This window comes from Zonotrichia leucophrys, chromosome 6 (assembly GCF_028769735.1).
Source record: "Zonotrichia leucophrys gambelii isolate GWCS_2022_RI chromosome 6, RI_Zleu_2.0, whole genome shotgun sequence".
In the NCBI taxonomy this organism is placed as follows: domain Eukaryota; kingdom Metazoa; phylum Chordata; class Aves; order Passeriformes; family Passerellidae; genus Zonotrichia; species Zonotrichia leucophrys.
The window spans coordinates 3,807,505-3,822,389 of record NC_088176.1 but is presented as its reverse complement, the minus strand read 5'-3'; the positions used below and the strand labels follow the sequence as shown (position 1 = coordinate 3,822,389).

At 43.7% G+C, this 14,885-nt stretch overlaps 1 protein-coding gene across 1 annotated transcript in view; it reads right to left on the bottom strand.

Annotated features, from left to right (window-relative positions):
- The window catches only part of CPXM2 (carboxypeptidase X, M14 family member 2), a 69,237-nt gene extending 55,382 nt beyond the window's left edge, over positions 1 to 13,855 (bottom strand). The window contains exon 1 of the mRNA XM_064716690.1: positions 13,408 to 13,855. Within this exon, the coding sequence (XP_064572760.1) occupies positions 13,408 to 13,720 (313 nt within the window). The 5' untranslated portion in view covers positions 13,721 to 13,855. The remainder of the gene's footprint in view (positions 1 to 13,407) is intronic.
- Between the last annotated feature and the right edge of the window lie 1,030 nt (positions 13,856 to 14,885).

Below are 14,885 nucleotides of genomic sequence, written 5' to 3'. Positions count from 1 at the left end.
ACAGGATGCTTTGGCAAAAGCAAACAGAACTTTGAAAATTAGACCTGGATTGCAAGAAGATTAAATCACATGGGTCTACTGAATAAAGAAAATCCCACTGAACTCTGCAAGCAAGAAATGTGGTTAATGCATAAGTTTGTGTGTGTGATTTCAACCTAATCATTGCAGTACTTACATTCTATTTCAGGGAGACTAGTACATTACTGGTCTCCCTGAAAGAGTATGTAAGTGTTTGTATCCCATAATAAAATGGGATTCTGATCACCAAGTCAGTCTCCCTGTCTCTCTCCATCACTGACATGCTACCTTGGGAAAAACTCATCCTTTGGATGGATGAGGAAAAACTCATCCTTTGGAAGGATGGAATCTTTCCATGCTTTGGATCTGAAATCTTCCCAGCAACGTGAAGCTGCTCCGTGCTCACATGAAAGTTTGAACACAGAGCTGCAAACACAGCTCCGTGCACGAGCAACACCCCCAAGGATGGGCTGGGATTGCCAAGCCAAGGCTCACCCTTGGCATTGCCACCCCTTCTCCTCTCTCCATCACCGACATGCTGCCCTTGGGAAAAACTCATCCTTTGGAAGGATGGAATCCATCCATCCATCCTTTGGATCTGAAATCTTCCCAACAACGTGAAGCTGCTCAGTGCTGACATGAAAGTTTGAACATGCAGCTCCATGCACGAGCAACACCCTTGAGGATGGGCTGGGATTGCCAAGCCAAAGCTCACCCTTGGCACTGCCACCCCTTCTCCTCTCTCCATCACCAACATGCTGCCCTTGGGAAAAACTCATCCTTTGGATGGATGGAATCCATCCATCCATCCATCCATCCATCCATCCATCCATCCATCCATCCATCCATCCATCCATCCTTTGGATTTGAAATCTTCCCAAAAACGTGCAGCTGCTCAGTACTGACATGAAAGTTTGAACACAGAGCTGCAAACACAGCTCCATGCACAAGCAACACCCTCGAGGATGGGCTGGGATTGCCAAGCCAAGGCTCACCCTAGGCACTGCCACCCCATCTGCTCCATCAGCACCAGCTCACCCTTGACACTGCCACCCCTTCTCCTCTCTCCATCACCAACATGCTGCCCTTGGGAAAAACTCATCCTTTGGAAGGATAGAATCCATCCATCCATCCATCCTTTGGATCTGAAATCTTCCCAACAAGCTGCAGCTGCTCAGTGCTGACATGAAAGTTTGAATGCACAGCTCCACCCCCAAGGATGGGCTGGGGTTGCCAAGCCAAGGCTCACCCTTGGCTCTGCCACCCCTTCTGCTCCAGCAGCACCAGGAGCATCACTGGGAGGCTCAGCCCCAGCCCCAGGCTCCCTCAGAGCTGCCACCCTGCCCTCCCTCCCTGCCCAGCCTCTGCCAGGCTGCACATCTGGGATAAATATAAGGAGCCTGTGACAGGAAATACCTCAAACCAATCCAGCTTGCTTTAAAAACCTTTTATAAAGTGTAAGGTCTGAGTTTTATGAAGACCTGGTGTGGCTGCTCTAGCAAGTTTACACATTTAGACACTTCTTTTTTCCTTCTAGCATCACATCTGTTGTTATTAATTCATAGGAAATAATAAGAGAAATTAATAAATCCAAACACTTCTCATAAGGCACAGAAGTTTTCATAGTGCCTGGAGCTGTTGCTCAGGCAGTGATTCCAGAGGAAAGTTGTGTGATTACAATAAACCTGAACTCAAGCTTTGTACTCCTTCCCAACCCTTAAAAAGGAATCAGTTTGTAAGTTCTAGGTCAGAGTAAAAAGCAAAAATTTGGTTGGATTGTCTGCTCCTCACTTAATTACTCTTTTTTATTTAACTGGTTATTCATTGATAGACTGCATGTTCTTTGAATCCACAGAATTCTTTGAATTCTTGAGTATTCTTTGATACACAGCACTAAGACAGCACTAAAATGTCAGAAATAACTTATACATTTAAATCCCAAACAGTGGAAAACTGCTTCAATGAAGGGATAAAAACTTGGCCAGGTGCACATAGAAAATAACCAGAGGTTCTTTGGATATATCCAGAAGTGCAGAAAAGCAGAAGATTTAGGAACTCATATAACAGAGCTTTCTTGTTTCCTTTAAAGCCCACCATGCCCAAGCTGTTGCACCCTTGAGAAGCACCCTGAGAGCAGAGGATTTAAGAGTTCAAAGCATCAAGAAGCAACATTTCAAAAGACAACTAAATCTCTGAGATCTGAGAAAATCAAATTCAGGCCTGGATTGAAGAGTGAGTATCCTCTTTTATTAAAAAAACCAAACCAAAACAAAACAAAAAAAAAAAAAAAACAACCCAACAACAAAAACCACCATACCCCAAACCAAACCCCAGAAATAAATAAAAAAGAAAAGAGGAGTGGAATTGTAGGGGTGCATGAGAGAGGATTTGCTTGGGAAGAGGAGATCTGTAATTGGCATTTGGGCTCACTCAGGGGACACAAACCCCAGGGCAGCACAGGAATCCCACTGGAGAACATGGAAAACCTAAGGACAGAGCCCAGCTTGCAAAGGGCATCAGTTCCTCCCCAATGTAATTTTAAAGGAATGATTCCTAAGGAGCTCAGAAAGCCCCCTGTGCAGCCAGGCTCTCCCTTTCCCACATTTCAGCAGGTGATTCCCTGAGGTTTTGCTCATCTTCCCAAGGATCTCAGCTCTCAGGTGACTTTTTAGCTTTCTAGTGTCCATTGTGAAGATGATATTTGGACACACCAGAGTCTCTCTGTTCAACTTCCCTCTCTCTACCTGCCTTCAAACTAATCATGGAAAAGTCAGCTTACATAAATAAATAAATAAGTTTTAAAATGCCTCAAGCCCAAGCAAGCACCAGGAATCTGTGGATTTAAAAGCTTGGTTATTACCTTTTAAATTCTGAACACTCAGCATTTTCTCAAGGCTCTGAGTTTCCTGTCTGCAGGAAGAGAAATGCTAAAATTGAGTCAGACATTGCTTTTGGGGATCTCTGGGAGGATTGCAGGGAAGGTTTGGAGCTTGGGAAGTTGGTGTGAAGCTCCAGCTCCAAGCTATGGAGCAAAGGAGATAAAGCAGTTCAAGCAAGGTTCAGACAAATATCTCCAAGGGTGGGCACCTCTCCAGCACAAATGTTCAGAGCTCCTTTCTCCCTATTCCAGCTTCCTACGGTTCCCAAAATCCATTCTGTCCAAACATCTTTTCTGCTTTGTTTAACAATTCAGCTGTGGTCCAGCAGAAGCTCAGAATCACAGGCTCCACATTTAGCACATTGGAGGCCTCACTGGTTCAAAGCAAAACATGTCAGGAGCTCCAAATGAATTGGAATATGAGTTATTAGTGAGTATAAAAGTGACTGCATTCACCTCTGCCTGCTCCAGGCTGAAAGCGCAAAAATCCAAAAATAAAATTTTAAAAAAGGCCCAAAAATCCAAGCTCCAAGCTGGAGGCAATGCATTTCCCAGCCTGTAGACCCAAAGAGGACTGCTCAGGAGTGCATTCAGATAAAATCTAATTTTTATCAGTTGCCCAGTGAGGTTTGACATCCTTTCCCTGGAGAAAAATGCCCATATTGTCACCCAGAGATTCATCTGCACTGCAAAACATCAAGGTGTTAATGTGAAAAGTTCAGGTCATGATTTGGGACTTATTAACTCCAGTCCTGCCTTGGAGAGTCCAGCCTCCTTACCATCCACAGGAGCCAAAAGTATTTGTTAAGTACAGGTATTCTGCACTTGAAAAGCCATGGAATAGGGAAAGCTTCAAGGCAAGCTTCCCTGAGCATAAAACTCCTCATTTTCCACTTCCTAATTGGAAAGGAAAAAAATCTGATTCAGGTTTAATGAGCAGAAATATGGAAAGAGTTGTAGAGGAAAAGTTCTGTCCTATTTTCTGTCCACTTTTTCAGAGAGTTCTGTGGCATTTTATCTGCACTAACTCCACACTAGCATTTTTTAAAAATATTTTTTAAGGTTTCCCATTTTATTCCTTTTGTAAGACAGCAGCGGGGGTCTCCATGTCTGATTGCCATTTGACTTGCATTCAAGCACCAAAAAAGCCAAGTACATATTTAGAGTATGGAACAAACCAGATGTGTCTGCAGGATTTTGGATTCCACATGCTACCATCCTCAGACTCCTCATTCCTGCCAGCTTGGGATTTATCCATTTTCTTCTCTGGGGCTCATGCCTTTCATCCATCTCTTGGCTTCTGCAGCACCTGGACTCACTCTGTCGGCATTTCCAAAGGTCTTTGGAAGAACACTCAGAGATCCCTCACGTTTCTGACTCTGTGCATGATTCCCCAATCCTTTGTTCCACCACCAGATGGAATCAAGGGTTTTGGGGTCCCTTTTTGTCACTTCCATGTAGCTAATGAAAGAAAAAGCAACTGGTCTAGGTCTGAGCCACTCATCTGGGGAGCCTGCAGGAGTTCTGGACTGCAGTCCTCTGCTGGGATCCAGAATTATCCAGAGGAGCCTGAGGAACAAAATATCCCCCAGGAGAGCTGTCAGACACTTTTTTTTTTGTTTTAGCTCGAGTGCTGGGCCTGGCTACTCCTCTCCTCATCCCTCTGTTCCCCAGCAGCATAAGAGCTCTGGCCTCACCTGGGGAAGCCTCCTGCTCTAGGGAAATCACTGAAGGGTGGGACACGTCCCCATCTTCTTGGGTCAGCCCCATCCTCTAACAAATCCAAATCCACTCCACTTTTACCATGGGAAATTCCAGCCTCCCCAGCAGCCATCTATACAGACCATGTATAGCCCAGATTTTCTTTTGGCAGAGCTCTCACTGGAATTTTTAATTGGAATTCAAAGATAGTGCAGTGTGCACACTCTGGGATAAAGCTGGGTCTGTCCTCTGGGATAGGGTACTGCCCATCCAGCCTGTGATGGCAAACACAATTCTAAACTGGCTCTGAAATGCCTTCTGTAACTCAGAATAACAGAATCATTCAGGTTGGAAAAGACCTCCAAGATCATCCAGTCCAACCTCTAACAGTATTTTTCAGTACCTGAGCAATTAAGAGGAAAAGGAGAAAAATCACATTGTCAAGGGCTAAAGTTCTACTTTTAGGCAATCACATAGGGAAGGCTGTTTTGCTGAAATTGCAGTTTCTGTTATCAGTCAGTGAAGCATTTTTGGGAAGGTTGAGATTTGGTCCCTTGTTTTCAGACATCCTCTGTCTTGTCCATGAGGAAAATTCATTACACTATTGAAAATAATCTTGGGAAAGGAAAAAAGAGTGTGTTTGAGCCAATCTGGCCTAAGGGGTGGCTGTACCAGTGGTGCAGGGAGTACTGACAGCCAGGTCTGAGATCAGCTCTTCCAAAATACTCTGAACTGTTCCCTTCTTTTGACAGATGTTTCAGGTGCACCCTGAAAGTCGTGAGCAGCCATAAACCTGTCACCATAAACTGCTGTATCTCTGAAGGGGAGAACATAAAAATACCCTGTTTTCTGGGAAAGAGGGACAAAGATGGGTTTCAGTTTGCAAGGTGCAAACAACTCTTTGTTCCAGCACGCCAGGATGGTTGGTGGGCTTGGCATTTCCCCTCCGTTCTGGATGTGGAGAAGGAAGGGGATGCTCAGCCTCTCTCTGTGCTCCCCCTCTCAACCACAACCCCCTTGAAATGGGAGGCTGCTTTGCTTTCTAAAATTCAAATGAGGAAACAGCTACAAAGCAAATTTGAGGACAGTGGGAACTGTCTTGGAAGACAAGCAGGGACATTTGGGGTTTCACCCTCAGGATCTCTTCCAGGTCCCAGTCAGAAGGATTGATCCCATGGAGCCAAAATGAGGGGAAACAACAAAAAAACCACTAAATTTGTCATACATGGGAGAGTAAGGAAGAAAGCATCTACAGGAAGCACTCAAGCCCCATAATCTAAGCAAGAAAATCAGATTTAGGAAGGTCTACCAGGTCATCCAGGTCTACCAGGTCATCCACTGTCTGGATGAGCTGCTGAGGTCCACAAGAAAGAATCTACATAATCAGAGGATTCTGGTGCTTTATCCAGCTGAGTCCCACTGTAGAACTTTCAAAATTCCCATATTTTTTAAGTTTATAACTACAGATATTCACATAATTCTTTGCTATCAACCTCATGGAAGATCTCAGTTGGATTTGGTCTTTGGGAATCACGTTGATTGTAGGAGAAGAGTTTTGCCAGGTACATACCTTAAATAATTCACCAGCAGCCCCAGGATGATGTACAGCCACACCAGAAGTCTGTCTGGCAATTCATTAATAAAAAGTAAACCACAAAATAAATCTGTAAGTAATTAATCCCCCTATAAAAAAACCTCAATTAATCACTTCCACTATCCACTTTGAAAGTCGCATTTTCTATGTCAGTAGCTACAGAGCAGATACACTGTGTAGCGGAGTAAAAAGACATGTAACTGTGATCTTTGTCTAATTTAGGTACACAACTTTTACTGTGTTCCTTGCTGGGTGTGTTGGATGCAGCAGCACTTTTGCAATTACAGCATCCTGCTAATGCTTGTGTGAGAGCAGGAGTAAAACTCTATTATTTACTGTTATTTACACACCTGTACAGTTACAGGTAATTAATCACAAAGAAACAGAAGATTAATCTCATATCTGGGTACTTTCACTCCTAAATCAGCTCAGCTCCAGCTGTGAGTCACAGCTACTGGAAGTCACTGAGGTCCACTGGAGCTTCCCAGCTTTTATTCACTTTTCTGCAATGTCAAATCCCAGCAAGGCAGCCCCACAGAGCCCAGACAGGGCAGGTTTGGGGGGATTCATGTGTCAGAACAGAAAATGATTCACTCTTCCTAAGCCAAGAGTAAAATGAGTTTCTCCACTCCTGACAAAGTGGTATTATCTCATGTAATTCTTTGAAATGGATTGTTATAAAATATACTTCACTGTGTATTGGGGCTGAATCCCATTTATACGACAGCTCCTTTAAACACCCCTCCAGAATCAGAAAATCGCTTTAAGGCCTTTTCTTATTTGCAAAATGATGTAAATCAGTGAGCAAACAAGGAATGAAACCCTTGTCTTTCCTTGTCTCCATTTAAGCCATAATGAGATGGATGTTCCACAGCACCAGGATGTTCCCCACCAGGAAGGAAGCATTTTTTGTCCAAAAGAGGAGTTTAGATATCTATCAGCAGACTCACCAGAACATCTTTTGTAATTCAATTAGAGCAGGGCTGGAGGGATTAACAGCTAAGCCCAAGTGCTCTGAAGATGCCTTAAGTGACCCACACACTCTCCCTCTGATGCCTTCACAGGCACTCTGACTCCCTGAGTCACCAGCTGGCATCTCTTCATTATTCTTGTTTTTCTCACCTTTTTTTCGTTGCCATTTTTAGCCACGGGTAGAAAAGAGGAACAGTTTTCCCTTTACACCTGTCAAGTTGATTTAGCACTGCCTGGCACGTGCATGAGGAATAAAAAGCCTTGCTCCCATCTGATAGTGCTCCATCCCTTGCAGCACACACCAGACATCCAGAATAGCCTGTTCTTGCTCACACTGGGATGCTGAAACCACAGGGGAATGGAATCATAAATGCTCCTTTTGCTGTGCCACAAGGAAATTACAAATGTGGCTGGATCATAAGTAATGAATTAACACTGCAGTGTGTTTTACTAATGGTTTGATGTAGGTGTTTCTCATTGCTTGACTGGATATGCAAACACCCCACCAAACACCTTTGGAAGCTGAAATAGCCAGAAGAAGGCTCCTCTGGAGCAAGGCTTGACCCTGAACGATGCAGGAATTTGTGGCTCAGGAATCCTCATCAGGAAAATAATCAGACAGCAGCAGTGGTGGAGACCTGTCTTTGGGCTGGACAGTTTCCTCTAAACATTCTCATTTAATTCCCCAGGCACTGAATTTAAAAGTTCATCTTAAAAGGCACGAAATTTTGATTACATCAGAGCTTTACTTGTTTCCTGGAGCTCCCAGTGTTGAAGGCACAGATTTATATCTCCATAGACCAAATAATCCCACAAGACATCACCTCACCAGAGGCCTGACAAGAAGACCAAATCTAGAGCATCCTTTGCAAAACAACAATAAAATCACAAGCAACCACTGTGTGAATATGACACTTAAATCCCAACTCTGACCATCAGTCTTTTGGTAGTTTGCTTTTTACACAGTGAATTGGGCAAGACTTTAAAATCCCAGGTCAGATGTAGAAAAATCAGGAAATTACTTCTTCTGCACCACAGCTTCTGCTTCCACTACTTCATTTTTCTGACAGATTTGAAGCTCACATAGCTGACAGAAAGCTTCATTCCAAACCCAAAAGAAATAAGTGAACTTTGGTTGTGAGCCATGGGATTGACCTGTCTAGCCAGCTCACTGAATAGATAATAACATTAAACCCCAAGACTGAATTCAGCTAATGAGTGTCTCATAATTGCTGGCATTTCAGGAACAGCTCTAGGCTCAGGTTGAGATATTAAAATCTATTCAGTGAAACCATCCCCCTTTTAAAGATGTGTTTTTAAAGAGACATTTTTCTCACCTTAAACATGAGGTTGAATTCAGAGAAGGCTGCTGGAAGAATTATCTTTGAAAGTGGTTTTCTCTGGCATATTCAAATGTGTTTATTCCCATTTTTTTTCTTTCTCATGTTACATTATTCATTGAAGCCATGGGTAAGAAAAGATGCTAATCAAAAAGATTTGGCCAATTTTGAGGGTATTGCTCATTATTCATTCTTAGTCATCCCTTGTCCTCTTTTGTTGTGACATCCTTTAAAGGATGGGCTCTTAAATGGAATAGTGAGCATTACATTATTCTGCATATTTTAGAAGTGCTGAGGAGAAAATAGAGGCTGGTAGATGAAAGAAAACTCATTAAAAGCCACATTGCTTGTCACATACGGCAATTAGGATGCAATACAGGTCATATTAAAATTCATGGGGTACCCACCTAGGGCCAGGAAGTCCATTCTTAGGAGTTCCCATTATGAGAAGTGTAAACAAAAGCTTTAACATTAAAGTCTGTGTTCTAGGTCACAGGAGAGCTCCACTTTGGGCTGCTCAGAGAAGGAAAGTTTAAGAGAGGCGACACCAAAGGACTGGAAAAGAGCAGCACTGGTGGTTCCCCAGCTCATGAGGAATTCTGTGCTGCTCTATCTTCGTGACCAGGTCTCAAGTGTTTTCAGCTGTCAGTTCAATGCCTTCTGTATCACTCTGTCATTTCTTCTTCCTAGTGAGCAAAACCACCACACAGATGCCAGTAACACCCCAAACCTGTCATGTTTTTAACTTCACACACTCCTCAGAACTTCGCCCCCATTTCACACCAAAATATCTCCAGTTTTTCCTGAATAACATCCCTGTGATTCAGCTTTCCCTCCTCATTCACTCACTGATCTCTCTCCAAGCTTTCATTATCCTGATAAACATCTCAATTAAAGTACTATTGGTCTATTTTTATAAATTCACATTCTCTCTGCTGGATTATTTCCATGTTTGCCTGCACTGTCCATTTTATCCTCTCCTTGCCTTCCCTTACTGACTCCTCCTCACACACATGTCCCAGGAAAGTCCTGGCCCATCCTGTGCACTACAGGAATTAAAAAGAAATAAACCAAAACCCTTAAGAATTGCATTATTGAACAGGTGGCAAGATTGCAGAAAAATAAACAAATATGGGGCAAGTAAACACTGATGCATCCGAGGAGTTTCATCAAGCCTGGGGAAAGCACCAAATGAGATGAGACAAAGGAAATCCTGATTTCAGCTAAACACAGAAATATGTTGGGTTGTGCAGAGATCAGACACTGGGAGATCTGTGAAATACAGAACAAATGTGCTCTAAGCCCCACTCTGAGCACTGCCATACAAATAAACATCACTCCTTTCGTTTCTAAATACATTCAGAATTGAAGTATGGCTCTACAAGTTTAAATTTTGCAGATCAAATCAAAATAATTACAAACTTCGCTGTGGCAGACTTGGGCTACACTGATGAGGTTATTGGGCACCTCAGCCCTATAAAATCTCTTGATGATGAATTTTTGCCTGTAGTCAGACCCTCAGACTCTGGAGGATCTGTCCCACAGATGGTAGCTGAGGCACCATCTATCAAACTCTATTAAAAGCCTCATAAAAGCAAAACATTGATGTTAACAAGACTCTTTCTACTGATTTGATTGGGCTTTGGACAGAGGCCTATACAAACAAGGACAGAATTAGAAAATGGAAATCTGTTTATATACACAAAACCTGTCAATCCAAATGTTTGCCTTCCAAAGATGACCTAGCACCACTTAATTTACGAGGCATTTAAAGGGCAAAGAGGCAGATTGATACTTTCAACTTTTACCTGAATTGACTATTTGCAAATATTGATTCTAGTATTTTAAACCAAAAATTGCAAACCCACTGGCATCAACTGGATTTCTTTCTACATTAATATTTCACAGACTGAAAACATCTATATTCTGGCCACCTTCAGTAATTAGCTGAAATAAATGGAGTGTGTGTCATCTGTTTAGTGCCATGTCCTTGAGACTGCTCCATTTGATTTCCATTTTGATTCAAAGCTGGGGTTGATCAGGACCAGCTGCTCAGCCAAAGGGCACATCACACATTCCCATTGCTCCTCCTTCCCCATCCCAGCTCCCAGCCAGGCTATTGTTTGTTGCAACTAATTAATCCCACATGTCCTGGCTGCCAGTGAGCCTCACAAGCCCCAAATTTCGGTATTTACTGCATGTCCAATAAATTAATTCCACCTCTGGAGAGATGCATAAACACAGTTATGTACATGTAAGCAGAAGACACATTCTTACCCAGCCAGATTTATGGTTATTATTATTGATACTTGTTTGACAGCTGCTATTATTATTTCTAGCTGGCCTCTTAACATGCAGATGTGAGTAAATATAGGTATGTATTAGTATTTCAACATCTCTGTGAGGGCCAGATTGTCAGATCTTCATTCCAAACTGATCTCTGGTGACATGGGGACATGGCACTGAGCATCACAGTTACTGCCCTGGCAGGACCTTGCCCTTGCCTGCCTCTGGGTGAGGAGAAAAGAGAAATTTAAAATATTACAGCCAGGACTTTTAACACTGCAGCTGAAACTGTCTGACATTTCCTTCTGGAACCCTCCTGTTTTCACTCCCATCTGTAACAAGTGGTGACCCTTCTCCTCACTGGTGTTCACCTCAGGGATTATGATGCCTCTTGCAGTTAAAATTGTTCAGCTGCTCCCAGGGAAATCCATTGAATTTTCCCAGATAAATAAGTCCAGTTTGCTGAGTTGACATCAATCACCCATGTCCTGGATCAAGGAGCAGGAGTTTGGTGGAGGAGATCGGGTGCTTGTTGTACCTCTGGCTGATTTTTAAAAGCTCAGAAGCTTTGAAACCTCTTATTACACATGGCTGGTGAAAGTTTGGAAGCTCAGCTGCATCCAAAGAGCCCAAACTTGCTGCAGAAGGAGAAATTGAGCCATTCCCAGCTGCTTTTGGTGGTGCACCACGAGCCTTGCCCCCTGTGCTCAGTGCAGCAGGAGGGGAACGGGGAAGATGCCAGTCTGTAAAGAAAAATTAACTTTGCCCTCATGGATTGGATTCTCTTCCCATCAATGTCATGTTTGGAGCAAGTGTGAATCCCCAAGTGCTGGGAAAATTGGGAAAAAGCCAACAGGGAAGGTGAAAGCAGAGATGGACCACAGAACATCCCACCACAAGATGGAAATCTCAATTGTATCTACCACAATGAGGAATCAAAAACCTAATTACAGAGTTTAATTTCCTTGGTCATGAATTTATGCAATGGTTTGGGTTGGAAAGGATCTAAAAACATCATCCAGTCCATTCCACTGTCCCAGGCTGCTCCAAGCCCTGTCCAGCCTGGCCTTGGGCACTGCCAGGGATCCAGGGGCAGCCACAGCTGCTCTGGGCCCCTGTGCCAGGGCTGCCCACCCTCACAGGGAACAATTCCTTCCCAATATCCCGTCCAACCCTGCCCTCTGGCAGTGGGAAGTGTTCCCCCTTGTCCTGTCAATCCACCTGATTCAGTCTGTGGAGGTGGAAAGCAGAACCTTTTTCCTTAATTAAAAAAACCCAAACAAATGACACATTGCAACAAGAACATTCTCAGGTATCTCCTGTAGACTGCAGTGACCCTATTGAAATAATGAACTTGAGGTAGTCCAGGCAGTGTCATCCCCTTGGGAAGCTGCTGGCTCCTGGGGGACAGGGACACTGATATTTTGTGTCTCTTCTCCCCAGACAAGGTGCATCTGCCACCACCCTTGACTTCTACCTGGAGTTACTCTGACAAGCCATGCTGCCTGTCCCACAAATGGTTTTAGAAATGTCAGATGTTAGAAATTACACTTTCTTATCACTATTTATTAGTATAAAAGCCCATATTTTTGCTTCGAAAATGCTAATTAATTTCTATTAGTGTCAACATTAAATTTCAAATATCTTGTTTGCTATCTGCTGAATGTCACTGGACGAAGTTAAAGCCACCCTACAACCCCTGATCCCCTGTTTTGCTGTACTGATGGTTCTAAACCACAGATTTTGTGTCATATGCCCCAGTCATTAACATGAAATTTCCTCCTGAAGGAAAGTTCAGCTGTAGAGGAGTGAGATTTGGCCCCAAATTTTACAACTCTAAACTTCATGGACCAAACTCACTCCTAAGTATCCCAAACCAGTAAAACACCTATCAGACAGTCAGGGAACACAGAAAGGGATTACTCTTTTGGGCTGCAATCAGGTGTTAATGGGAACAAGTGGGTGGTAAAAGCTGATCGAGTTTCTGCAAACTTTCAAAAATGGAATTAAGAGTGGCCTTTTTATTATAAGGCATTTTTGTTGCTGTTTAATTTCTTTACTGAACTGGTCGATAATTAAATGGAGCTTGTTAGGGCTTAGTCTTTTCCAGGAAGATCTCTGTTTACATATCTTCCTCTGGAGGGCTTAAAAGTGAAATCCCAGAGAAATTCACAGGTTTAGAAGTGAAATTAATTCAGAAGCCTTTCTTAGATTAAAGTGACAAGGGATAAGGTGAGATGTCACTATACATAATCACCTTTTACTATGAGATCTGTCTCTGTTCTTTCGCTTATAGAACAGCAGCTTTCACAGCAAGCCAGTTGCCAAGTGTAATTAAGAATAATTAAGAAGTCCACAGACTAGCCAGAGTACAGCAGAATTACTACATTCCGACTCTTTAACTCTTTCCCTTTCAAGCAAAGATTGTTTCAAAGTACGTAAAAGTTCTGTTCTGTGGGATATTAAAATTTAATGTGTTGTCATCGTCATCAGCACAACCTCATTTATTGTTATTATTACCAAGACTGCCATTAACTGGATATTCATGAATGCTGAAAGTCACAATCAGTGTGAGATTCAGCAGGCTCCAAACTCTGGAGGAGAAGGTGGAAAGTTACCTGGTGGCGGTTCAAGAATGGGTTTTCCTTTTTTGTTGTTTTTCTTCTGTTTTAACTCCTTCCTGCTCGGTTTGAACCCTGGCTGCTCCTCTCTCTCAGCAGCACGGATAGGTCCTTCCTCTCCGGGCTGCTCCGTGAAAGGAAAGAACTCTTCCCCGGGATACGGAAAGGAGTAATAATGATCCCTGTTGGTGATTTCCTGCAGGTAATAATCCTGATCGTCCATGGGGACAGCCCGGGACACATCCCCCAGCAGTGCCAGCCCCAAGGCGCAGAGAGCGAGGCAGAGTCCGGAGCGGCCACGGGCGATCATCGCTGCCTTGCGCGGGAGTCCCGGAACTTTATTGGGAGAGCGGGCAGAGAGAGTTCGGGCAGCGGAACAGCGCTCCGGGAGCGGCGGGGATGGAGCCCGAGCCGGGACGGGGATGCGGGGAGGAGGCAGAGCCGGACACACAGACACACTGAGAGGCGGGCAGTCGGGCACACGGACACTCGGACAGTCGGACACACGGAGAGTCGGGCACACGGACACTCGGACACACGGACAGTCGGACACACGGACAGTCGGGCACTCAGACACTCGGACACTTGGACACACCTAACTCGGACACACGGACACTCGGACACACGGGCACTCGGACACTCGGACACACGGGCACTCGGACACAGAGACACTCGGACACACGGACACTCGGACACACGGACACTCGCCCCGCAGGTGGGATGCTGCCCAGCCCCGCCGCTCTCGGTGCCGCTGTGTCCCAGCCCCAGTTGCCGCTCCGTGCCCGGACTCCTCGCTCCTCCTGCGCGCCGCTCATCCAAGAGAGCGCTGATTCCAAGGCAAGGCGGCTTGGCAGGCAGCCCTCTCCTCCCAGCCCGCGGCCAAAGCGCTTCCCTCCCCCGGGACATGGGGGTGGGCACGCAGAGCCCCAGCCTGGCAGGGGGCATCTGCTGGCACCGCCACCCTGGGCACGCCGGGGACACGGGGCATGCGGGACTGGGGCAAATAACCCTCATCCCACAAAAGTTATTCCCTTTTGTGGCGCTTTCCCCCTCCTTTTAACTTTTACAAAGTAGCATCCGTCTCCAGTAAGCATCAATCTCACCCCCTTTCTTTTTATTAGTTTACATCCATATGACAACAAAATTTCTATATAACTTAGTTTATAGATCTAAAACTATATTTATACATATATATATAAATATATATAACTTTATATATATATAACTTTATATATCTATAAAATTATATATATAAATTATATATCTTTTTATATATTATTTTATATATATCAATTTATATATATAATTATATATATAAATTTATATATATAATTTATATCTATAGTTTGCATACTTTACGTATATGGCTAATTAGTTTACTAATATACTAATATACTAATATACTAATATACTAATATATGGCTATATTAGTTTATAGTAACTTATAGTTTATTGTTTAAATAATATACTTTAAG